This window comes from Antechinus flavipes, chromosome 2, assembly GCF_016432865.1.
Source record: "Antechinus flavipes isolate AdamAnt ecotype Samford, QLD, Australia chromosome 2, AdamAnt_v2, whole genome shotgun sequence".
Classification (NCBI taxonomy): domain Eukaryota; kingdom Metazoa; phylum Chordata; class Mammalia; order Dasyuromorphia; family Dasyuridae; genus Antechinus; species Antechinus flavipes.
In genome coordinates, this window is record NC_067399.1 from 578,203,172 (window position 1) to 578,230,662 (window position 27,491).

Genomic DNA, 27,491 nt, shown 5'->3' on the forward strand with positions numbered 1-27,491 from the left:
GCCAGGAGGTTCACAGATTCCTGCTTTAAAGTTTCATTTGCACCCAGGGACACTGCCAAGAAGTGGCTAACTGCTAATTACTAAAGGGATTCCTCAAAAGGGGAAGAATGTCATAGGGCAAGGAGCAAACAGAATATCTTGATTATCAGAATTATATTCAGGACTTTTGTGAGTACCTGAAAAATGAGTTCAGAAGAAAATGTTGCTATAGATACTTATTATAGGTATTGAAGAAGTAACCAAGAAAAACTAAAGAATTTTTTTGGTTGTATTAATTACATAAATTACATGAACAGTTTAACTTTTGTCTAATTAATATAAAATAGTTTTTATATCATAAATATAGGCACAGTAACAAAAGCAAGTGGTTTGTATTTTTTTTTTAAATTACAACACTAACCTATTTTCTGGTCTCATACTTTACTTATTATAGTATGATTGCTAGCTTATTACTTAAATTAAAATGAAATATGGTCATTAATCTGGTTCTAGTGCCGGTATACAAAGTAGGTTGATCTCCCCTATCACTTCAGAGAGTAAGGAGTCTAGTATTGGGGTGCCTTCTATAATATCTATAATAATTTTCTAACTTTATCTCCCGTTAAATGAACCTCCTATCATAGACAAAACAGTGTACTTATTGTCAAGTTATATCTTGTACCATCTCTGTTTTCTGCTCTGTAAAGCCCTCTCTTTACTCCTTCACATATTATTCAAAGACTTTATATGACTATCTCAGCCCCAGATGATCTCTTCTAACATTATTGTTTGAGACATAATATACCAGGTTATTTCATTTTTCTATTACACTAGCTCCTTTAAAGATAGAGATCAGATCTATCTCTCTGAATTCAATGCATGGAAAAGAGTAGATATTCAGTAAATATTTATCAGTTAGTTTTCGTAAATGAATCAGTTAAGATGATATGAGCAAAGAAATATTTCGCTCACTTCTTTTCCAGATTTTTTTCTCCCTTTTTTCTATATTATGTTCTTTAATATTCTGTATTATATTCTTTATATATATTTCTATATTCTATATTTATCCTTAAGAAGCTAAGTAAATCCCAGGTATTAATAATATTATATACTTTCATAGTTTTATTTATGATAATTTAAGTTCTTTATAACTTTAAAAATAGTCATCTCATTTGAAATTTTCTAGAAAACTGACCTGGAAATTCCCAGAAACTTAGGCATTGTAAGTATATTCATAATTCCCTGGCCAATAATTTTTCCAACCTTCTTTAATCAGTGTAGATCACTTTTATAATGTATGAAAAGAAGCTATCCTGTCAGATATCCTCTATTTCTTGGATGTCTTTAAAGTTACATGGCCATCTCTCACATCTCCTTGTAGCCAATCTTCAGCTGGCAACAGGGAGTAAAGAGGGTGTGGCCGTTTTCAGCTAGCTATTTCCCAGCGGATCTCGATGCACTGTGGTTGATTAGTGCTGCACAATGGCAAAACTGTATTTCTTACAGAATTAAGGCTTCTTTGTACCCACACCACTAAAAACTGTAAACATACTTAACTACATTTTGAGTTATTTGTCATTGCCAAGTAGCTATTGAATTTCATCAACAAATACATAAAATGTGATTCCAAAGATGGTTTTAACTGGATTCTGTAATCATTATATATATAAAAGCAATGACATATCAGTTGCTTTTTCTGTTTTCTAAGGATGAATTGCAATAGTGGTAATTTTTCTGTATTAATGTATAAGTTTTTAAGGATAGTACCTGTGATTTTACTAGTTTAGGAGCTTTTACATACAGATTAGTTCTTTACATAGTTTGAGAATTACCAGGGGTATTGTTGGGGGCTAGGGAAGTAATAATTTTTAAAGTAATAAGTTTTTATTTAGTTTTAATAAGTTTTAAATAAGAATGCTTGAGTATAACCAATACTTGGAGTTGTTTCATATTTTCATAAATCGTTTAGAAAAAACAAACTTCCTGTTAGTTATAAAGCACAACATTTCTGAGGACACATTCAAGTGCCTTTGGGTGAAGAGTTCAAATATTTCTAAATATTATATCTCAGTCTCTCTTGGGAGAAAAGAAAATTGGTGCTGCAGTAGTTAGGGGACCAAATCTAAATTATGAGTTACTGTTCTACATGCCTGGAGGAAGTTTCCAAACAGGGAATTAGTTGCTGTGCTGATGCAATAACCCCATACTCTGTCCATCCCTTCAAAACAAGCCAGTGGCTGTGTCTCTTATACAGCAAAATCTTAATTTTTATTTAAAAAAAAAAAGCTTCAGATCTTTACTAATGTAAAGTTTTGTTGCATTTGTTTCTTTCCTCCTTTTCCTGAAGGATTCACCAAAGATTCCTTTAAAGTATAAGTATCCTACACATACATTAATTAAACATATTAGAATAAAATGAAGTTTAGTTGGAAAATATTGTAATGTTCTGATTTTTCTTATGTTTCATTAAATAATATTTACTGCTTTAAGCACCAAAAGTTTGTGTGTTTTTAAATGTTAAAACTCATAAAAAATAAAACTTCTTAACGAATAACTTATGGTAGGAATTTTTCAAAAATAATTTTATTATTCATCAAATAAGATCTTTTTCTTGAAAATGCTGGCTCTCATCATTATAAGCATTTAATTATTACTATGATGGCTTTAGGACTTTCCATATTGGTAGAGCAGTAGGCTGCTAAGCTAAATAGCTGTAGACTTAATTATTGTGAGTTCATTTTTCTGCTTTTTTAGCTTGTCTCTTTTGCTGTAATAGCTTCTCTTTTTCTACTCCTAATACTTATAATCTGTGATGGACTGGGAAACCAGATAATAATTTAGAATACTGTGTTAAGTAAAAGTAAGACTCTAAATGAGGGCCTCCTGGCAGCAAAGTTCATGGACCAGCTATTTTATTTTATTGGTGTTAGATGCCCTTCTTGGTTCCCAGTGATGGTCACTTGAGGTTGTTACAAGGTTCCCATCTGGAAAATATATTTCAGGTATCACTTATGTATAGAAAATAGTTTTTTATTCAGTTAGTCATCAAACATTTATTGGGCTTCTACTATGTATCAGGCACTATATTGAATGCTCAAAAGACAAAAAGAAGCAAAAGACAAGTCCTTGATCTCAGGGAGCTTACATTCTAATGAGAGAAACAATAAGTGTGTACAAAGAAACTATATACAAGATAAGTAGGAAATAATAAATGGGACGCATTAGAATTTAAGGGTAAGAAAATCTTTTGTTAGGGGCAGCTATGTGGCGAAGTACTTAGAACATTGGCCTAAGAGTCAGAAGGGACCCAAGTTCAAATTTGGCCTCAGACACTTACTAATTGTGTTATTTTGGACCAATCACTAAACCCCATCTGCCTCATCCAAAAAAAGGGAAAGAGAGAATTTAAAAAAAAAAAAAAGATTCCTTTAGAAAATGGGGATTTATTTGGGAAACAAGGATAGACAAGAGGCAAAATTAAGTAGGGAGAACATTCCAAGCATCAGGGATTGCCAGAAAAAAATGCTCAGAGCCTAGAGATGAAGGATCTTGTCCATGGAACACTAAAGAAGCTGGATTGAAGAAATCCTGGAAAGGCAGGCATGTGCTGGGTTATCAAGGGCTTTGAACACAAATGATTTTTCTATTTGATCCTAGAGGCAGTTGGGAGCCACTGAGTTTTGTTAGGGAAAGTGAGAGCCCGTTAAGAAAATCCTTTATGTGGCAGAATGGAGGGTGGATTAGTGTGGGAAGAGATTTGAAGCAGGTAGATGTACCAGTGTCATAGGAAAAAAGGGGGTGCATTTGAGAAATGTTGCAAAGGTGAAATCAGCAGGACTTGTCAACAGATTGGATTGGGGCAAGGGGGCAAGGAGAAGTAAAAAATAGTTGATGATGATACCTAGGTTACAAGCCAGAGGGACTGCTGCGCTGTGCACTATTAGAGAAGTTGCGGGGCAAGAGACAGTATTTGGAAAGAAGATAGGATTTGACTATTTGACTTATTTGACATGTTGAATTCAAGATGGATGAAAGATAATTGGAGATGCAAATCTGAGGGTCTGCTGAGAGATTAGGGCAGGATAGATATATTTAAGAAACAGCAGCATAGAGATGGAAGAAAGAGAGTATCAAGGAGGGCGTGACCAACAATCTCACAAGCTGTAGACAGGTCAAGGAGAATGAGAATGGAGAAAAAGTCATTGATTTGGCTATTTAATAATCACAGTAGATGAAACTAGTAAAGTGATATTTCCATGTTACAGATCGTTTTTATTGTACTTCTTAATTAGAATAAATTGTTGTAGTGCATATTGATGCAAGTTTGCATTATAAATATAGTAGATTTGTCACTTAGCAAATATGTGGAATATTCCATTCATGATAATCTTTGTTGTTCTATCCTGGGGGGAGAGGATAGAAGGAGACTAAGAAAAATAATATACAGAAAACCCTGAAGTGTACATTCCAAAGGAGGCTTGTAGAAATTTATGTGGTAGTTTGTTATCATGCTTCTATGTGTGTTGGTGCAACAAACATATTCTTTTCTGATTTCTGTGGGTGCTTAGGAATACTACTTATGCTGAAAGCTCAGAGATACACAATATAGAATGCTTCTCTTCAACATTATTATAATTTATATACAATTGCAGAGTTTATCCTTCACCAATGATCCCCTCTCTTGATTTTATCAATTAGGAACTAATTTGTTTGGAGACCACCTGGCTACATTCAGAACTTTCAACACTAAGTTGGCTGTAGTGTATTTTGTGATCTATGAGAGGAACACATACCTTGACAAAAATAAAATCAGATCCTTTCAGGATTTACATATTTAACTTATAATTTCTTAATGGTTTATGATTACAAAAAACAAAAACACCTTACCTCCACATTTGCATTTGATCCTCACAACAACATTAAGGAAGTAGTGCAAGTATTATCTCCATTTTACTGATGAGAAAACTGAGGCTCATAGAAGGTAAGTGACTCATTCCAACTCAGAGTTAATTTCTAGGGAAATTGGATCATTAATTCAGGCATCCTCTATGCAGATTGCTGTGCAGTGCATAGAAAGCTAATGATCCGTAGTGAAAAGAAGGCTGGCCTTGAATTAAGGAGAGATGTGTGTGAATCCCACTTCTGATGATTTTTAGTTGTGTGATCACAGAAAGTCTAGAAGCCTGAGTTTAGAACTTACAGGGGATCTTAAGAGGCTGTCAAGTTTAACCCTTCATGTCATAAATTCACTAACTGGACCCAAGGAACCAGATTGACCTGCCCTGGGCCAGAGCCCCAAAGGGGGCAGATAGGACTAGAGCACTGTTTACTTCCAGATATACCATTTTCTACCCTCCCAAGCTGCTTCTTGACTCTCTAGGTTACTGAGGTTCTCTGACCCTCAGTTTCCTCATATGTAAAATTGGGGTAGTGCTTTACTGACTGCCTCCTAGAGTGTATAATGATATATAATGCAATGTACATCAATATGTAAATACATAAATTATAAAATTATGTCAGTGTCGGTTCTTGTTTTACCACACCATGCTGTTTCTTTCTCTTAAGTTCTCTGCTTCCGTGAGCTGATAATACCAAATTAAACTTTTAACTGTTTGTGAAAGGCTATCTATCTACTACCCTGGCTCTTTTCCACTAACCCTAGGAACATTAAATAGAGCATCTCCCAGCATAATACAGATTGGTAAACATTGCTTGTGTTTGTTATGTAATGTGGCAACTGACCTGTCATACTGATCCAGCCAAGAAGTAAGGAAGGAAAGTGGCTCTATATCTTTTATGACAGAAGAGAAAAGGAAAGAACTAGAACCAGGAAACTAGGGTTCAAATGTCCCCTTTCTGGGCCTCAGTTACTTTATTTATAAGGTAAGAACATTCTCATATTAGACTATTTTTAAAAAAAGATTGACTCATTGAGTTAATATAATTTGTTTTAGTTTTTTTTTTGTTTGTTTTTTTTTTTTGGTTCAGGCTATGGTTTATATGCAACTGTTTCAGAACACTTGGCTGCACAAAAAAAAAAAAACCCAAAAACATTTGTATCCTATAGGGCTCCTGAACTTGTCACTAATTATGAATAGTTAAGGCAATATTCTAGAGATAGAAAAATGATCCTATTCTCTACTTCAAATGATTATAAAGTACACTGTGTGGTAGATGAAATTTTTAACCTTTCTCTTTTTCCTTCTCTCTGTTCTCTTCTTTCTTCATACTCAATTTTTCTTTCTCTCTTTCCCTTCCTCTCTCCCCCCCTTTTTTTTTGCATTCTGTATTCCCTTGAGAAAAGTGGCATCTCCCATGGACTGAACTTGAACTAATTATCTCAGTGCTGATGGCATATGTAATGTAGTGATACATATGTATTGTGTGTGTATATGTGTATCTACATACATATATATATATATATGCCCACTTATATTAAATGGATAATTGATTAATTTAGGAAGACTAGCACTTCTCCTCTGAGTTTTTTCAGGGCTATTTATCCACCTTTGAGGTCTGTCTTCACCTAATTCTCATCTATGGCTTCAAGAAGCTGTAGTATGTGTAGCAGTCACACCCCAGTGAAACTGTCCTTGAAGGTGATCTAAACCCTTTGTTGGTTGAGGGTAACTTTCAGGCTTCGAAACCATCAGTGAATTAAAGATGCTGTTTATTCAAACATGGAAGACTTATCTTGGCAGAATAGGCAGGTGAGAACAATCTGTTCCAACAGTCCTGAAGGCAGCTAAAAGTAGGTGCTGTGGAACATTTAGAGCAGGGGTCCTCAAACTACGGCTCGCGGGCCAGATGCGGCAGCTGAGGATATTTATCCCCCTCACCCAGGGCTATGAAGTTTATTTAAAGGCCCACAAAACAAAGTTTTTGTTTTTTCTATAGTCCAGCCCTCCAGCAGTCTGAGAGACAATGAACTGGCCCCATATTTTAAAAAGTTTGAGGATCCCTGATTTAGAGCTTAGTCTGACGTGGAAATGCCACTATCATCATCCATTGCCATCACCAGATATTTTGGGGTTTTTTCTTGCTACTGAACTTCAATGACTCTGAAAGAAAGAATGAGGTTGATGACTTTCTGTAACTCTGCATCACTTAATCCAGTTCACAAGGAAGTCAAGACATCACCTTGTGATATCACTGATCCTCTTTGAAAACAAAGGATGAATAACAATATATACACATTTTCTCACCTAGAATCTATTTGAATGTGACTTCCTTGACATGGACAAGAACTGTTTTCCTTTTATTTTTATATCTCAAGCTCCTAGCATAATTATTGTCACATATTAGTCACTTAATAAATGCTGAGCAAATAAATAAATGAACTTGAGCTCTAGTTACTTATCATACTTTGCCACTTAAATGTTTTGCTTTTCTTGTAAACTTAACACATTCCTAAATGTATTTATTTGCCCTTTTCCCATCTGTCTCCTTCACTTAAATTGGATTTGTCCCTTCTCTTTTCCATAGCCACTGCCTTTACCCAAGCCCTCATCTTATCCTCTGCATTACTAGATTGCTTTTTACATGGTTTTCTTGCCTCTAATACCTTTCTATTCAAATATATCCTACCTATAATTGCCAGACTATTATTTTAAAAATCACTTTTGTTCTATTACCCCCTTATTCAGAAACTTTCAATGACTTCCTAATTCCTCTTAAAATAAAGTCCAGGTTTAGCCAAATACTTGAGGTTTTCTGTGTATTATGATCCTATCCTATCTAATCAAATCTGTTTGCCATTGCTATCCAGCATAAATTTCTATTCCAATAAGGCTTGTCTTATTGTTCCTTCTCATTCTCCCTCCAGTGTACTCATCTAGAAGCATGCTGAAATGCCCTCTATCTTTTTCTCTGCCGAAGTACATCTCACAGAATCAACATTTTAGAGAATAAAGGAATCTGAAAAACTTCCTAGTTTAGATTCCAGTTCAAATTCTAGCTTCCACTCTGATTGCCCAGCCTATGTTGATTAAGCTCCCTTCTCCAGATCTACTTGTACTTAATGGCTGTACTATATAATTAGGCCTTTATAGTGGTCTTTCCCCCCAATTACCGGTCTCCCCAGTTATGACCAATATGACCAATCTATTCTCCTCTCCTTGTGGGCATAGTATCCCTTTTATGCATATTTTGTGTCTTTTACTATTATTGAATCAATTTGATAGACCTACAGGTATAAGACCTGCAAGATGTTCTGAGTATTCATAAGGTGGATTGGCCTGAAAGGCAAAGGAAGGTGTTCTGGACTGAAAGGTGACTTAGTATTGAATGATGATAATCATCTGGACATTATCTAACCTTGCCACTTCCAGTTTTCATCCTTCATTAAGCAAGTCTCTTAACTTATGGGTCTCAATTTCTTTACCTACAACACAAGGAGGTTAGACAAGATTATCCCTAAGATCTTTCCAGCTCCTAAACAGTAGAGTTCAACAAGCCATGCTTGTGTTAGCCTGTAGCCTATAGCAGTGCTATAGGAGCTGTAAAGAATGAAAATGCATAGTCCCTGCCTGGCCCTGTGGTCCATTTGAGATTAGACACATGCTTATGAAAAATTAAATGGCAATAAAAGACAGTCATGCAAGAGACTTTGTAAGGGGATATCTGTGATTTTACAAGAACTTGTTTGTGGGTTGTTTTTCTTTTTTTTTTTTCCCTGAGGCAATTGGGGTTAAGTGTCTTGCCCAGGGTCACAACCCCAAGACATGTTAAGTGGTCTCCTGACATCAGAGCTGGTACTCTATCTAAGAACCCCAATCTTAACTAGTCAGGATTTTTTTTAAATGGGCAATGTTATAAATTTACAGGTTCAGTTCATTTATTCAGTATCTTTTTATGAAAATAGTTATAAAAATTATGAAACTTAGCTGGTGTTTTCTAATCATTAACATCCGTGGGAACACCAGTAATGTATATGTCATCCATATTATAGAATTCATAATCATCATTATAACAGAGTATTTACTTCCTGAGGCTACATGATGCTTCCCTAGACCCTGTAACAAATCAGTCACATGTAATACCTAAGGTTCCTTCCACCTCCTCAGTTCTAGGATCAAGTGCCAAAGACTTGTAGACATTAAATGATCAAGGGAAGAAAAGTTGGTGGACTGGAAAGTTATGGAAATGTTTCCCAGAAGTAGCTGATTGCTGGGAACTCAAATGAAGATGCATCTGAACATATAAAATTATAAAGCATTGTAAAAATGTCAGTCTCATGGAAATATTCCAGCTTTAGAGGATAATTAGCTCAGAATTTGAATACATTCTTGGGGTATGCTTGAATCATAAGGGAATGACTACTTATTTTATTTGCAATAAAAATAATAGCTAGTATTTATAAAGCACTTCAAAGTTTTCATAATTTTACAAATTTTGTCCTCACAGCTGTTAGGGTGTGCCATTCTAGGGTCAATGCCTTATCCAGGGAGCCACCTAGAAAATTCATATAGAGTATTAGAAGGAGAGGGATGGTCAGAATGATTAAGTTCAAGTTTTGGAGGGTTGTGAATGCCGAACTTATATGTTTTGTTCTGGAATCCAAAGAAAAAGGTTTTTGCAAATGATCTGATGAAAGTGTAATCTTACATAAAAGATTTGGATTGAGGAAAGACTAGAAGTAGGGAGACTAACTCAGGAGGCTGCTCTTTTAAATGGATAATAAAAGAGGGAGGAAAGTGTATTGTATTATAGTTCTAGATAATCTTCCTTGAGAGGCATAGCTATGATTAATCTCATTTCTTGTTTTTTTCAGCTATATTATCAAGTCTTAAACTTTGGGATGATTGTCTCCTCAGCCTTAATGATCTGGAAAGGATTAATGGTTGTAACTGGAAGTGAAAGCCCAATTGTAGTGGTGCTCAGGTAAGTTATTTTTCTTTCTTTTTTAAGGTCTTGGAGTTGTATTGGACTAATAATCTTACTGGGGAGGATGGAGGAGGGGGAGAGTTTTAAATAACCAACACATTTCACTCCTTTGGGAGCTTGCCTTTGTTTCCTGCAGCCAGCCTAGTTGAAAGTTAATAAAGAACTAGTAATTGCTGTTGTAGTCTTGATAGTTGTCCTCTACAGAGTACCAAGGGCCCTGTGCATTTCCATATGTCGGCTACTGCTGTGTTGCATTTTAAAGTAATTCTTTAAGAAGAGCAGTCTCCAAGAGGGTATGTAGCAAAAGAGGATTCTGAGGTGTCTCCTTAGTTTATAGCTTCAAATTCACTCCTCTCCATTTCTAATTACTATCTCTTAAAACTACTATTTTTTATGGAATTCTTAATTAAAATATTTCATAATATTTTATTGTCAATAAACTATATCTTCTTCCTCTGTCCCTTATTTAAAAATTAGTATTATTCCTCCCCCTGGCTTCCTTGGGCCTTTTTGTAGATTAGACTAGGAAATCTTGTGATATTCTCTCTAAAATGTTCTAATGTTCTCTTGTTGGGGTTTTCTTGGAGTCTCTGGAGGCAGCCTTAGTTTCAGTTCAGTAATTACCACAAGTGCAGCCAAGAGTTAAAGTCCAAATCCTTTATTGTCTCCTTCAAAGTCTTATCTCCTTCACTTGGGGCTCAGCTAATTTTTCTGGAGGTCTTCCTCTCTCCATGATTCCGAGAGCTTAAGCTCCTGCCTGCCTTTTCTGGCTTATGAATCTCCCCGACTGAATCCTGGTTGAGGATTGTAGAACTTATAAGTACTTGTAAAACTTTGTAGAATCTTGTAGAACTATAGTAAGTATTAAGAACATGTATTGAACTAGAAAACTGTTAAGCACCATGTTAAATTAGATAACTATTGTCTCTATCAATTCCACTGACTTAGCACCTTGTCCCAAATTCTGGCCCATAATAAAATCTTATTTAGGTCTTTGTGAATTAAGAACTTTTGGTTAATCCATTTCAATTTTTGGTAATAATGATTTCAGTAATAATCTATATTCTTGGTTAAACCCAACACTGCCTTAAAATGATTACTTAGGGATCATAGGATGACAAATTTAGAATTGGAAGAGATCTTAAAAATCAGTTAGTCCAAACCTCCTATTTTATAGATGAGAAAACTGAGATCTAGTGAGGTAAAGAAGTATACCCAATACCACTTCATACTTCTCAGATTGGCTAAGATGACAGGAAAAGATAATGATAAATATTGAAGGGGATGTGGGAAAACTGGGACACTAATATACTTTGTTGGTGGAGTTGTGAAATGACCCAGTCAGTTTGGGGTGCAGTTTGGCATTATGCCCAAAGGGATATGAGACTGTGCATATGCTTTGATCCAACATTGTCTTTATTGGGTCTGTATCCCAAAGAGATCTTAAAGAAGGGAAAGGGACTTGTATGTGCAAAAATGTTTGTGGCAGCCCTTTTTGTAGTGGCAAGAAACTGGACACTTAGTGGATGCCCATCAGTTGGGGAATGGCTGAATAAGTTATGATATATGGATGTTATGGACTATTATGGTTCTATAAGAAATGATCAGCAGGATGATTTTAGAGAGACCTGGAGAGATTTGCATGAACTGAAGCTAAGCAAAATGAGTACAACCACGAAATCATTGTACATAACAACAAGATTATGTGATGATCAACGCTGATGGATGTGGCTCTTTTCATCAATGAGGTTAATCAGGCCAATTTCAGTAGACATGTGATAGACAGAGCCATCTGCATCCAGAGAGAGGACTATCGGGACTGAATGTGGGTCACAACTTCATATTTTCACGTTTTTATTGTTGTTTGCTTGCTTGTTTGTTTTTTCTGTCATTTTTTCCCTTTTTTGATCTGATTTTCTTACGCAACATGATAAATGTGGAAATATGTTTAGAAGAGTTCCACATGTATAACCTATATTGAATCATTTGCTATCTCCCTCCCTTAGTGGTGGGGAGGGAGAAAAATTAGGAACAAAAGATTTTGCAAGAATGAATATTGAAAACTATCTTTGCATGTATTTTGAAAAGTAAAAAGCTATTATAAAATAAAAAGGAGAAAAAATATACCCAGTCTTTTTGAGATCACACAAGTAAGAAGTACAGAGCCAATATTTGTACTCCTTAGTACTCTGTGTTGCTGAATGCAGACCAAAATTTACTGTTTATTCAGATTTTTTCCTCTAGACTATCTCCTTGATGAATTTGAACACATACATCTTATGATTGGGCAATGTAAAAAGAAAAAATATCAGCACATTTTTTATATGTCTATATAATATGTTTTTATGTGGCTTAAGTTTTCCCCATATGCCTCCTAATTCCTACTAGAAAGCCAATGCTTATGACAAAGAATTTTTTTTTAATAGGAAGAGGAGAAAAAAATTCAACAAAACCAATTATAATCTAATATCATATACTCTTATCTACCCTTGTGGATACCTCATCCTGCCAAGAAGGTGGGGGGGAAAGGATTGTCTTGGTTTATCTTCTTATATTTCTTCTTTGTCAAAGCTTATTCTTTGTAATTTTGAAGTACTCATTTTAAAATTGTTTTGTGATGATAGTTCTTTTCATATACATTGTTGTATTCATAGTATATTCAGTATTTTCCCAGTTCTGCCTACTTCATTTTACATAAATTTGTGAAGTATTAATGTGCTTCTTCATAGTCATCATATTTGTTGTTTCTTAAAGCACAGAATATCAAATACATTCATGTCCTACATTTTGTTGAGCCACTCCCCAGTTGATAAGCTTGTTTCATTTCCACATAAAGTGATACTATAAATATTTTGCTATACCTGGAGCTTTTTGTCAGTGACTGTGTGGGGGCATATGGGCAGTATGTTTTTTAAATGAAGTTTTTTATTTTATCCATGTAGTGTACTACACGGTTAGCCCTTATGATTATGGAAGCAGACATTGCCAATAGATTCCTAGGTTCTTAGTTGTCCATTTGATTTCTGTCTATTGATTTGAAGTAAAGTTGGATAGAATGATTAAAAATTTAAGAATTTGAATGTAGATTTAACAATAGAGAAACAGATAATTCAATAAAGCAGAAGAATTAAGTTTATAAAATATATAAAGTTTATATACTTTGGAAATGAGAAGAAAATGGAATGAAGGCAAATAACCCCAGATAATGTGGCATCTTGTACTATGTCAAGCATGGTCCCTGCTGTGAAACTCACATCTTCCTTTGTCTTTCCCTCTTTCCCAAGTGTATGTTGCCATGATATAATTCTTTTTGATTGATTTTGGACTAAATATTGTTTGTCAAGAGAGTTAGGGAATAAGCTATTTAGAAGGAACTAGAACACAAACAGAAATTTAAAAAAGGAAAGTTTGAAACATTAGGTTATTTTCTTTTTATTTGTATTCCTTTCAGATTCTATAGCAATGTTACTGTTACTGTGATAATTTTGCCTTTGAATGTGTGAATCCTCCTAGAAGATTGCTGCAGCTACTTTCTTTCTTTTTTGGAGCCAAATCAGAAATGTATCTAAACCAGCAACTCTTAGGATGTTTCTAAAACACAATTCATCTTAACATATTCTTCTAGAATTACTGTCTTCTATCCCCTCTATGATTATGTTGAAGGCATCTTCCTAGTCATTCAGGTGCTCAATCTCAATCATGTTTGACTTCTTCATAACTCTCACTCTTCATCCTACTTACCAAGTTTGTTGATTCTCTGTCCCTCCACAACATCTCTAGTATCTTCCCCACAGTACTATTCTAGTCCAGATTCTTATCACATCTTATCTGGATTATTATAATAACTTCCTAATTGGTCTCCTAGGGTAATTGATTAAGATTATTCTCCTACTTTTACTCCACATTACAGCCAAACTAGCCTACTAGCTGTTCCCCAGCTCACAATTCCTTCTTTCATCTTCATGATTTACCTCAATCTAGCCCTTAGCCCTGCCTTGGCTGATCTTTTCTCTGCCTCTTAGAATCCTTATCTTCTCTTGAGGCTCATTGAAAATTCTATCTCTTCCATGAAGTCTTCCCTGATGCCTCTACTTATTAATATTCTCTCCCTTTCGTAGACCACCTTGTATTTATTCATATGTTTATATGGTAGGTTCTCTCAACAGAGTAGGAGTTTCTTGCACATAATGTAAATACCCACAGTACAGTTAATGTTTGTTGAATTGAAGTATAACAATGGTGAATTGAATTATATCTTTAATTTTGTGTTTTGAACTTAAAATCATCTGTTTGTTATTAATGTACAGGAAATGTAAAAATCTAATACCATACCTACTTTTCTTCTGTTGTTTTTAGAAATGATTTGAGGGAAACCTGTGATGATCCTATCCAACTTTTTTTCTCTAAAAAAAACATAGGTTTTTGTTTTTTTTTTAAACTAGGTATAAGCTAGTTTTGGAAAGATTCTTGCAAGTAACTTAACCTGGTCTATATCAGTAATGTATAACTGAAATAGAAAGGAGGGCTACTTATAGGGATCCCTGTAGGCCATATATTGACTTAGAAAACCATACATTGTTCATATATTTCTCTTTTTATTACTACATCAACACATTAAAGTGAGTTTTAGGAGCTACATTTTAATCTGGTTCATGACACACTTGGGAGTATTATAGAGTGCATGCACCTGTAAGCTGAATGTCTGACACCTTCAATTCTACAAGATCCTTAGCAAATGGTTCTCCAGTCTCTGTTTAAATATCTCTACTTACAGGCTTTAGCCACCTTATGAGGTAGTACATTCTGTTTTTGAACAATTCTTGTTCTTAGGAAGTTCTTCCTTAGTTACTTGAGCTAAAATATGCTTCTGTAACTTCTCCTCCTTGGTTCCATATCTACAAGCTAGAACTACAAAGAATAATTTAATCTTTCTTCCATTTTATATCCTTCAGATATATTTTCCCATTAAATCATTCTTTCCTCAAATCAGACATCTTTCTTTCTTCCAACTTATCTTGCCCTTACATATATTTTGGTTCACTTACAATCTTGGTTATCCTCCATTAGACATGTTACATACAGTTTGTTAATATCCCTTATTTGGTACTCAACAACTGAATATGCTATCCAGATATCATCTAATCAGAATATAAATTTTTTTTTGTTCTGGATATTATAGTTCTACTAATATAGTCAGCCTAAGATTAAATTAGCTTTTGGGGGGCAGATCTAACTATTAACTCTAATTTATCATGGAATCAGTAAGAACTACGCCTTTTGCACATGAAACTGCTGTCTAGCCATATCTTTTTGCAAATGGTTTTTAAATTTTAAGTGTCAGACCTCACATTTATCCTTATTAAATGAGCTCTTGTTAGAAACAGTCTATTAAGTCAGCTGAGTCTTTTATCTCCTCAATTTTTTGTCCACCATATTAGCTGTCCCTTTCAGCTTTGTCATCTGTAACTTTGATCTGCATGCCAAATGGATCTTCCCAAGACACTGCCAAAAATGTCAAACAAATAGAACAGGGTGAGACAGCTCACTTGTCCATTCTTTGAGTCCATTAATTTAACCTGTTATGATTCCATTTAATATCATTGCCAGCCAGTCCGTGTTTCTCCCTTTTTCCTATAAGGAGATCATGAGAGATTTTGTTAAATTGACTTGTTGAAATTCAGAATCTTAACAGAGTTCCTGTTCTGCCAGTCTAGTAACCCTGTCAAAAGGAGGTTAGATTGGCATAATTGTTCTTAATGAAACCATAGTGTTTTCTTTTGACTACTTCATTCTTAACAATTAAGGAATTTTTCTGAGAATAAATATTGCAAAAATCTAACTATTTTTGAAAATTGGGACATTTGCCTATCCCATGCTCTTTGCATCATTTGTTAAAGGTTGCTAGTGTTGGCACATGGATTATTTCTCCGTTTTGTTTAGCACCATTTATTGTAATTCATCTCTGTTGCCTCACCCATCTGAGCTTTATTTTAATTTTTGTTTGGGTAATTGGGGTTGTCACACAGTTGGTAAATATTAAGGTTCTGAGGCCGAATTTGAACTCAGGTTCTCCTGACTCCAGGGCCATTGCTCTATTCATTGTAACATCTAGTTGCCCCACTTTAATTTCTTTAAAAATCAGAAGATTCTTCTCCTTGAAAGAATATATAAACAGAAGAGGAGCAGAATAGTTCTTTCTCATTGATGAATTGGATTTAGGCTTTCCTTGGTGGGTTTTTTTTTTCCCTTTAGACATTACTTTTACAAAGTTTTTTTTTTCTTAACATTTTCTGCAAGTCTTATTCATTTTTATCTTTTGTCTTCTTGACATGATTCAAGTATCTTAGCTTAGTGTCAGGCATTTGTAGTTGTCCTTAGTTATGTAAATTGCTTCCATAACTTGTGTACATCCTTTTAAAATTTGAGCTCCAAGAACAGTCCTGTCTTGAGTAGTAAGAGATTTACTACCTTCCTTCCTCACTGGAATCTTGTCATCAGCTTCATTCTTATCAATCAGTCTGTTCCTATTCTCTTGGACCCGTTGTTTTTTTCTTTTAGACTTGGGAGTTCTTAACCTGTGTGTGTGTGTGTGTGTGTGTGTGTGTGTGTGTGTGTGTGTGTGTGTGTGTGTGTGTATTTAAATCTATTTCAATAAAATTGCTTTTCTTTGTAATCTTTTGTAGTTTGTTTTATGCATTTGAAAATGTTATTCTGAGAATTCTGAGAAAGAATCTATTGGTTTCATCAGACCACCAAAAGCATTCAGGCCATCATTCTGGACCTGTTTTTGCCCTGAACTTTTAAAAATAACTTTAAGTTATAATTTGAACTATGTCTGAAGCTCCCTTCCTTGGTAATCACAATTCTAAATCAACAGGATTATTTTCTCCTCACTTCCCATTAATTCCCCCCAGCCAATTAATTCTTTCTTATAGGTGAGAGTTAGATTCAATCAGCAAATCTTCTCTTTGCAGTTTCTCTCTTTTGAAATATGAAATTGTCAACAGAGATGGTCATAGCTAATTCAGTTATCTATGATTGAGTGGTCAGCTTTTATTTAGGGAATGAAAGCTGTCAATAAGGCCTACAGTTTGCATTCACCATAATTTTAAGATATTAATTGAGGACTCATAATCCATTTCTCCTTTGTGATCATGAGATAGGTAATAATATAATCCTGTAGCTCTCATTTTATCTACATTTAAATAAATTCTGCTGCTTCAGTTTCATAGATTTCCATCAAAGTATATATATCTATTTTGACATAATCCTACATTAAATTTTTTTTTTCTGTCAGATCTGTTTGTTTTGAATAAAGTACGCCCTTCCATTGCCATATCCTGGTTGTGAGTCCTCCTATCCCATTAAAACTTAGTTATACAAGATAATGTTTTTCTTTTTGTGTAATAGTTTCCTTTTCATTTTTAAAAATTATCCATCTGGAAAATGTTCTCCACATCTAGAGAAAGAACTATGGAATCTGAGTGTAGCTTAAAAGCATACTATTTTAATTTTTGGTTGTGTTTTTCTTCTAATGATTTTTCCTTTTTGACCCCCCAATTCTTCTTTTACAACATGACTAATATGGAAATATGATTAATATGACTGTACATGTATAACCTATATCATTCTTCCTGTCTTGGGGAAAGGGAAGCAAAGGAAAAGAGGGGGCAAAATTTGGAACTCAAAGTCTTATAAAAATAAATGTTGAAAACTATTTAAGTATAATTGAAAAAAATAAAATACTATGGAGGGGGGAGAATTATCCATCTAGTATATTTTGGCATATAGATATCTAAGGCCTTAAAATTTGCATTGTGCTTTACGTTTATTATTTCATCTGATCTCATAAAAATTCTGTAAGACAAGCGCTGTTATTATTCCATTTTACCAACAAGAAAACTGAGGCTAATAGCTTAGTGATTTGCCCAGAGTCACACAGAGAATAAGTTGCTAAGCTCAGATTTTCCTAATTCCAAGTTCAACACTTTATTCCAATTATCTTTTATCACTTACTGGGCATGTTTTCTACTAGTACTCTTTTTTTTTCTTTGTTATATCTGTAGCCATCCAATAGTCATAATTTTGTAGGGGCATTTGTCCTTTATATATAACAATTATAGTTCAGTATTTATCTTTTTCTTTTCATCTTAAACCTTTCTTGAGGAAATCAGCAATTTGCTATCGAATACAGGTTTCTTTGTTTTGGCCAAGATTCCATCATTCTTTTAGTGGAGAAAATAAAATCTTTTTCTTCTGTTTAATAGCTATTTATTTCCAAAATCCTTCTTTTTCTTTCCAAAGAGAAAAGATGATTAATGCTTCAACTCTACCACGTACACCCATGCCTATGCACCCTAGTTTTTACCAAGAACTTTCTGATCCCTAAAGATTCTTTCTAGCTTTCTGATGCTATTATTTCTCATCCAACATGTACTGAAAAAGTGATTGGCAGGTTTGATATATCTCAATTATGTCTAGAAGACAGCATCTTTTTAGAAGATGACATCTCATCTGTTGTGCCACATATGCATGTGGCTCTCTCTGTACCCTGTAGCAAACAAATCTTGCTCTTTCTTTGAGTTCCCTAAAAACTTCCATTTCTAATTTTCTTTGTGATCTAGTCCTGGGTTTGTATCCAGTCAATATTCTTTGTTGTTTATTGGAGCATGGGATGCATTTTCCTCACTAGATCCAAGTCCACCTTCTTCTTTGGGAAAAATCTCATGACTTGTTTTACAGCAGTACTCTCCAGGATTTCATCTTTTCTGGCATCCACATCTTTTCACTGTGACACATTCTTCTGTCATACAAGTAAATGACATAAGTTTAATTTCCTTCCACCTCCTGTCTAGAAATATCTTTCTGATTTTGTTTTTTTCCCCTTTCAGCCAGTCTAGAAATTCTTCATCTTTTCTATTAGGCAAGAATAAAAGGTTACTTTACTCAAACTCTTTTGTTTTTTCCTTTAGCAAGCATTTAAAATATGCATAGAGGTGGCAATTACCTCTAGCAGGAATACCATAAAGCACAATTACAACAAATCACCTGAAATAACACTCTGGGCCTGAACCAAGTTCTCTGGTAGACTATACATCCATGTTCTCTATGCATCTTCTGAAGACTCCCACAACTGCCTTCCTCCCCTCCCCCCCCCAAAAAAAAAGTGCTTGCTGCTCCTAGATTGCTCTTAGGGGCCACCCTAATCAACCAGCCCTTCTCAGATGCACACATTATCTGCCTTCAATTCAGCTGCCACATCCTGTACCATACTAAATGCCAATGGTTTAATTTAGAAAAGTATTTATGTTGTGCAAAGCACCCTATACTGTCTCTGTCTCTGTAAGGGGCTTATCTTCTGTAGGAAAGATCCTCCCTCTGACAATCAAATCCCAAAATAATGTAGTAAAATATTTAAAGATATCTGTCCATTTGCTTCCTCCTGAATTACTAGCCATATGAGGATCCCTCACTTAAATGCACAATTTTTTAAAAGCTTTATTATTTAAAATATTTTCGTTTTTTTACTTTTCTAATGTTTTTCCTCTCAAGTCTTTTTAGCTTCAGGGGTAAGAAATAAGAAGTGAAAGCCAATAAAGCAGAACTAAGACTCTCCAAGGTCTGATCTAAAGAATGGACCAGTGTATTTTGGATGTAAAATGAAGCTTGTCAGAAGTGTGATTAATGAGTCAAATAAGTTGTAACCAACACATTTAAAGAAACCATATTCCTTTAAATTAAAACAGAGTTTCTTCCGGGAAGTAAGTTAGTTTGTATAATATAAACACTTAATTGAGCTAATTTTCTCAGGAAGTCACTGCAACGAAGGAAAAGAGGGACCAAATGGAAGAGAAAGAAGAAGTAAGGGTGTCACATTTTCAAGAAGCAAAACCATTTTTCCCTTACATGGTAGTGTGAAAAGTTATACACAGACTTCTATTTGAGGACATGTCAAACTTCCTCATGAATTTAGTTTCCTTTCTATCTACTTATTTTTCTCCCTATTGCAACTTCAATTTTGACCTTAAGATACTAGAGGGAAGACTTAGGAACTTAAACAATTTTTTTTTTTTTTTTTTTGCTAAAAGGATAGGTTCTAAGAGTACTGAATCAGTAGTGAAGAAAATTAAGGATATTAGAAATTTTATCTAGAAATCTAGATTAAGTGACTGGTAAAGAAGCACTTCTTATGGAATTTAATTCTGTCAATGTCTAACATTGAAGTACATTTGTAATGACTTGAAAATCTACAGAATTCATAACAAATTCATAGAATGTCTTAAGTAACCCAACAAGAGTCCTTTTTACAGAATAACTGAAAAAATCTGGTTCCTTCTCTTATTAATCTAAGTTTTTCCACCTTCTTTATTCTTCAGCCTTTATTCATTTTTTCTCACCTTTGCTCCTCATTGCAAAACAGGGACAAAAAGATAATAAAAATGTGATTTCTTAGGCAAGCTGCTCTTTTGCCTTGATGAGCACTTGAATTAAATCCATAAGGTCATCTTAGCCATATCTTCCTAATTGGTAGTAAAAGATGATCCATTGCTCATTTGAATACCAGAATATATTTAGTGATTTTCAGATGTAATAAGGGCAATGTTTTTAAAGTTCATTCTTTCTTTTCCTGTGTTATTCATTTGAAATTTAGAAAGGTTAAGAAATTAGTAACATTGTACCATTTTCAAGATATAAGAAAGCTCCAAATAACAATGCTTGAAATGGCCTAATTCGAATGAAGACTAATAATATAACAAATGTTTCATGTAAAATTTATTAGAAGGGAGCCAGAAAAAACTATATTTTAACCCTATCCTTGTTTAATCAAATTATTAAAGTTGTAATTATAGAGGAGGAATATTCCAAAGGTATTCTGCTGAATTTTATTTAATTTAATTTTGAAATATGTTTAAGCTCAACTAAGTTTTTCTTTTTGCTAATGATATTGCTCTTTTTTTCCCTAGTGGAAGCATGGAACCTGCATTTCACAGAGGGGATCTTCTCTTTTTAACCAATCGAATTGAAGATCCTATAAGAGTAGGAGAGATTGTTGTCTTTAAGATAGAAGGAAGGGAAATTCCAATTGTTCACCGAGTCTTGAAAATTCATGAAAGGTATGTGTAAAACATGGGTGCTCGGGTTTTTGAAGTATTTTCAGTGTCTTTTGTGCTATTGGTTTCTATTTTCCCAGAATCACAAAAATGGAAGGCCATCTCACTGAACTTAAGCAAGAATTTGCACCCTAACCCACTCTATCCACCTTTCTCTTGAGGACTTTCAAGAAAGTAAAAGAAGGGAATCTGCTTCCCATTCTCCTTTTGGATAGTGCTCATTATTATGTTATTCCTCATATTGAGCATCATTCTGCCTTTCTGAAATTTCTGTTCATTGCCCTTAGTTTTGCTAAGAACAAAAATAAGTTACATCCTCTTTTCTGTCTGGTAGTCTTTTATGCCACTTTCCTCCACCTTCCCCAATCTACATGATCTAAGTCAGCTTTTTACCATTCTAAGTGGCTCTCTCTTGATGACTTTCTCCCCCAGTTATTAACGTGAAGTCCAGATTTAAGCATGGTACTCTAGATATGACATGACTAAGACAAAATGGTTCTTATACCTTCCTGGACATTGTCTCTTATTGAAAGTTAAGTTCACATTAGGTTTCTGATGGTCATATCATGCTATATACTCATTGATCTTGCACTTCACTAAATCTCTCCATTTTTTCACAGTATTATCTCTTCACCTCCCTGCTTGCTGATTTCTACAAGGGCACCGGAATCTAGCTAGATCAAGAGTCAAATCTTTTCTAATACCTAGTACATTGCTTTGCACATAATAAGTGCTTTTAAAATGTGTATTAAAATCGAGAAGAGCCATATTTGGTAATGTTCTTATTCTATAGTTTTTTGAAGAGCAATGGTATAAATATGAATCATAAATATATTTGTATTTCAGGCTTGCTCTTTGAATTCTTTGGTTAACATGATTTTAATTTATTGTATCATATTGGAAATGGAAAGCAGGGAATCCCAGCTCTGGGAGGATAAGAATGTAAGTTAGCTAGGGGAGAGGTAAATGAACTATAATAATAGGGATGGTGAAGTGACTAAGGAAAAGATTTTCAAGTAGGAGATGATGGGGGAGAAGGGAGGCTGACCTTGAGCTCATTGGTCAGGTAAGGGGAAGATCCTGAGTTCACTTGCCTCCAAAGCTGCCCTTCATAGTTTGTGATGTGTTTGAGTATTATTAATATGGTGAATCAGCACACAAATATAAACACTTCATTAATTTTGGCTAAAAGAGCCTTGGTATATACTTAGTTACTGACCTCTGAACCACATTGAAAAACTGGATTTGATTTGGAAGAGGGAAGGGAGGAGATAAAAGTTCTGCCAAGTGACATAAATGCTGGTTTCAGATAGAGCCTTCACATTCCTAATTGTGGAATTAGGCTGTTCCTACCACTTCATAGAATTGAGGTGAAACTTTTTCCTACCGGCCTTAGAAGGATCAGGTGGGATAGATTCTCCACTCTCAGTGCAAGCTGCATATGAATTACTGTGTCATCAGACTCTCCCCGTCCAGGGATTTTGGCACCCTCTCCCCAAGTTAGTCAACACACAGGTGGAGTACAAACAACACCCACCCACACAGCTGCAGCTGTGTCATTCCCTTCTTCCTGAAAGCTTAGAGGGGTCAATTCTTCCCTTACTGTTAATCTTATTCAATCCAAAGGCAACAATTAAGGCCAGTCTTATTTGCTGTTGAATAGAAATTTCCCTCTCTTCTCCTTAAATACTCTGGCTAATTGCCACCTGTATACTTTAGAAATGGTGGCAGTTGCTCCAGAAGTAGCTTCTCTTATTGCCTGTCTGCTCCAGGCACTGGATTTCTTGGAGCTGTAGCCCCAACACCAAAGCTATGTCTGGAGGAGTGATCTATGTTGTATAGGTCCTTTTGGTCCTCTCCCTGCTTCTACATTTGTAGCTCTCCATTATCCCTTTTAGATCATCAAAGGAATAACTTTTAAATTAATGATAATTTCTTAGGTTTTCATATCATTTCTTTGAAGAGTCATCTTTTGTTTTTACATTGCCTAGATTTCCCCGTATCCTTTTCTTGTTGCTTCTTTCTCTTCCCTCATAAAAAGCTATCCCTTATAACAAATAATTTTTTTCAAGAGAAAGAAAAAAAAAATTAAGTAAAACCAACCACAACATCTAAAAAAAATCTGATATCCTATGTAATGTTCCATATCGAAGGAAAGGGGTATTCTCTTTTTGGGGGCTGGGCTTGTTCTTTGTAACATAATCACTTAGGATGATTGTGAGGCTGCTGTTCTTTCCATTTATATTATTATAGTCATTGATTATATTGATTTCCTGGCTTTCATCATTTTGTATAAATTCAGAAACATTTCTAAAATCTAAATCAGTTTTACACATTTAATCTTTTACTCTACATAGTCCTATCTTTTTGGTATTAAACTGTGTTTTAAAACCATTAGAATTTTATGGGGAAAAATTTTTTATTTAAAAATGAAGTTATAAATGAATAAAGTCTTTCTCATCACAGAAAAGATTGTTCTAAACATCTGAAAACCTGATTAGAATTTTTAAGACAGGACATATGCTCATTTGGGCTAGATCAACATGTTCACCTCTATATCTCTGACTTTCCCATATTCTTTTCTTCTGTGTTACCTATATTGTTTCCTTTTTTCCCAGCTCTTTCCTTCCCATTTTCTCTATTTCTCCAATTCCTGCCTCTTGACCATTAACTAAAATATATGTATTTAAGCCTATTTAAAATTTATTTTCAATCTGTTAGAATTTTGCTTTGTCTATTTTTAATTTTGAATAAGGATAAATTAAACTTGTAACTTTTTCCACACCCAATTCTTTGCTTGCTAAGTGAGCATCAATTTCTTATCACTATACTTGAAAATTCTTTTTAAATTTTTTTTAGCAATTTAGAACATTTCTTTCTCTACTAAAAAAAAAAAAAAAAAGCTTCTTTGCCTTTATTTCAAAAATAAATTTTAAGTACTGTAAGTGAAAATTTATTCTTCCATAAAATTCTGAAGGATTTGAATATTATTTGAGGGATAACTTAAAATTTTTATGAGTTGTCTTTGGAGTTATTACAGTTTGCAGTTTTTACAATATCCAAAAGATCCCCTTGACATTCAAGAAGCTGCCAGTTTATCTTAACTAACTTAGTTAACATAATCTGTATTCTCTGAGTTCCATTACAGTGGACAAAACAACATTAGTTTACACTATAAAATTGTCAGGACCTTGATCTGGCCTGGCTGAAGTTTTGTATTTCCTCCTATCAGAGATATGTTTTCACAAATCTTTCAAAATATGATGAGCTTAAGAAGTTTGTTTAAAAGACAATTCTTATATTAAGAGAACATCACAATTTATTTTTTTAAATAAACTTTTTCTTTTCTCATGGAATTCTGAAAGTTTCACATAGCAAAACCTTAGTCTTTTAGTGATTTACTTTATAATCTTGAGAGGTCCGACTTAAAGAGCTATGATTTTGGCTTTCTTAATTTTAATAGTTTGACCATTTATTTCAATATGAATTATTTGCTTTAAGGAATAGACTAGGCAGGATGAAAGGCAGATGAAGATTGGGGATTGCTTGAAAGAAGAGATGAGATCATCAGACTAGGAATAAGTATACAGGGAAACAAGGTGCTAATAAGGAAAGATTCTTCCCTTCTTGATTCCTTTTCACTTTCATCAGCTCTCCTACATTCTTCCCTTTCTCTTAATGTAAAATATCTTTTATATGTGCACATAATATAGTTTTATTCTTTTATATTATCCCATTTGTAAATTGACTGTTGCATTCATATCTTTTGTGTAAATGTTCCCCTCAGTGGTTTTAATGACAGCCTTTCCATATTTTCTCATCCATTGGAATTTTCATCTATATCCTTCCATAAATCCCATATAGAGAATTATTTAGAATGTTAAAAAAGCCTTCTTCTAGGATAAGATTTTTTTTAACCTTTTTTGAAGCTATGGGTCCAGCAGTCTGATGAAGCTTTTAGATCTCTTCCCATAATAGTATTTTTTAATACATAAAACATAATATACAGGGTTACAGAGGAAATCAGTCATATTGGTACCAAAATATTTTTTTAAAACAAATTCAAGTCTACCTGTTCTGGAGAAGATTTGGGACTATGCCCAAAGGGAATAAAACTGAATACCCTTTGATTCAGTAATACTACTATTAGGCCTGTATTTTAAAGAGATCAAAGAAAAAATATATTTTTGGAAGCCTTTTTGTGGTAACTAAGAACTTGAAATCCAGGGGATGCCCCTGGAATAGCTAGAATAGCTAGACAAAATATGGGATATGTTTATGATTTGGGGCTATAAGAAATGACAAAGGAGATGGTTTCAGAAAAACCTGAGAAGACTTTCATGAAGTGATACAAAGTGAAGTGAACAGAACGTTGCACATTGGAGAAAGAACATTGTACACAGTGATAGCAATATTGTAAAGATGCTCAACTATGAAGGACTTAGCTACTTTGATCAATACAATGATCCAAGACAGCCCCAATAGATTTAAGCATACTGTTTTCATTCATTTTATTCTTCTTAATTTTTATTTCAACATGACTAATATGGAAATATGTTGCATAGCCTAATATGTATAATTTATATCATATTGCTTGCCTTCTCAGTGGGTGGAGAAGAGTCTAGAAGGAGGAACTCAAAACTTTCAAAAGTGAATATTATGAATTAGAAAAAATAAAAACAAGATTAAAAAATTTTAAAACCAAGTAATTGGACCCCAAGAAAAGAAACTTCTGCTTAGGTCTTTTAACATTCTATGAGACTCTCTACATTTGAACTGTACATCTGTTGTTACTCGGTCTCACCTGACTGGCTTGCCTTTTCCAATCTTCCAGGAAATATGTCTTTTATGACCCTTAATGTGTACAAGTCATCATTGGAAACATGCCATAGCTTATTTGTGCTCATTATTCATTTTGCCATGGCATTCTATCATACAGCCTCCATGTCTTAATTCCATTTCTAGTTTTTGGTCACTTATAATATTGCAAAGTTGTTGTGGTTAATAATTTTAAAAGCTATTTGAAGAAATACATAGCTCATCACCACATTGTCTTTGAGCCAAAAGAAAGAAATCATCAGCTCCTTGTAGTCATGGAATAGCATCCTTGTGTGTCTGTCCCAGTCAGGCAGTCTTGCAGCCTCTTCTATACATGAGATTGAGATTTGCACAAATAACTCCCTGATTGGGCAATAGAAAAAGGAGGAACCTGGTACTCTTATCTGCACATTACAGGCTTACCTCTGTTCTTGCATTACTGACCCAGAAGGAAGCTGGTAAACATGAGAAAAGAAAAGACAAATTGGAAAAAGCTGGTTGGAAGATTTTTTTTTTTTAGAAGGATTAGATGTTGGAAAACTAGTATATTTTGTTCTCCCAGGAAAACTAAATATTAATCTAATATTGCTGGAGAAAATACTGAAATTGAATTGATTTCATTCTATTAAAATTTATATTTCCTAGCCTTCCCAAGACTTTTACCACTACTGACCATCCTTTCATTCTTTTACCAGATCCTTCTTTCATTCCCCAAAATAACTTTTTTTCTCTCTGTAAGCCCCCGTCTCTTATGTTCATCTTCAGAAAACCTTACCTTTCCTTTTTCACTAAGATTAAGACCATATATCAGAAGTTTTTTCAATTTCCCACCTCCATACACTGCACTTCTTCATTTATTCTCCACTCTTTGTTGCTTTTAGTTCTCAGATAAAGAAGTGAGTGGTCCAGATTCTTGCCAACTCTTTTAGTTATGCTCTTGATTCTAACCCCTTCTATTTCCTGGGATCTTGACCAAGCCTTTTGTTCACTCCACTACAGTCAATTTTGCATTAAGTTTGTAGAGTATTCTATATGTGTATTATCTGTTTTGTCTCTTCAATATATTGTGTTAAGCATGCTGGGACTATTAGTTGTTTTTAATTGTTATGGTACTTTTTATGTAGTAGGGGCGGAAGCATTTTGTGAAGGATGTCTCCATCTTTCATAGTTAAGTTAATTGACAAATCTATTTTAAGGGCTTTACTAAATGTCATCAGTTTTTACTATTAAGCTTTCTTTCTTTTTCTTACTAAGGCATAAGAGATATGTATTAATGTGTAAACTCTTGTGATTTGGTTTTCCTGTGAGGATTTTTGAACTTCTTTCTGTTGAGTGGTTGCAGATTTTATTGTAAATATTACGAGACTTGATCTTGTTGATACAATATCACTTATTGTCTGAATGGACCTTGTATCCATCTTGCATTTGGACTCTGCGGCACATCCCCTATATCAGTGTACAGCATATCTTTGATGATCATGTAGCTCCCTGTTTTATGCTTTATTTAATATTGATAGACACTTGTTGAACAAAGCTTGTTCTCTGAAAGAGAAAGATTGTCTCTCTCAAAGAATTCCTGGCTTTCTTTAATCCCACTCTTCTTCAAGAGACCTTTCCTAGTCTTTCCTACCTCCAACTGTTAGTGCCATTCCCTTGATAAAGTTATACTCTACTCACTGTATATTTATCTTGGTTTTT

General features: G+C 34.3%; 1 protein-coding gene across 2 annotated transcripts in view; it reads left to right on the forward strand.

Moving 5' to 3' along the window:
* SEC11A (SEC11 homolog A, signal peptidase complex subunit) overlaps positions 1–27,491 on the forward strand; it is a 37,854-nt gene that overhangs the window by 1,769 nt on the left and 8,594 nt on the right. Inside the window, exons 2-3 of one of the 2 annotated variants that reach the window (XM_051981211.1) lie at positions 9,752–9,861; positions 20,829–20,978. In XM_051981211.1, the coding sequence (XP_051837171.1) occupies positions 9,752–9,861; positions 20,829–20,978 (260 nt within the window). The remainder of the gene's footprint in view (positions 1–9,751; positions 9,862–20,828; positions 20,979–27,491) is intronic. The other variant, XM_051981212.1, reaches the window with a different exon arrangement.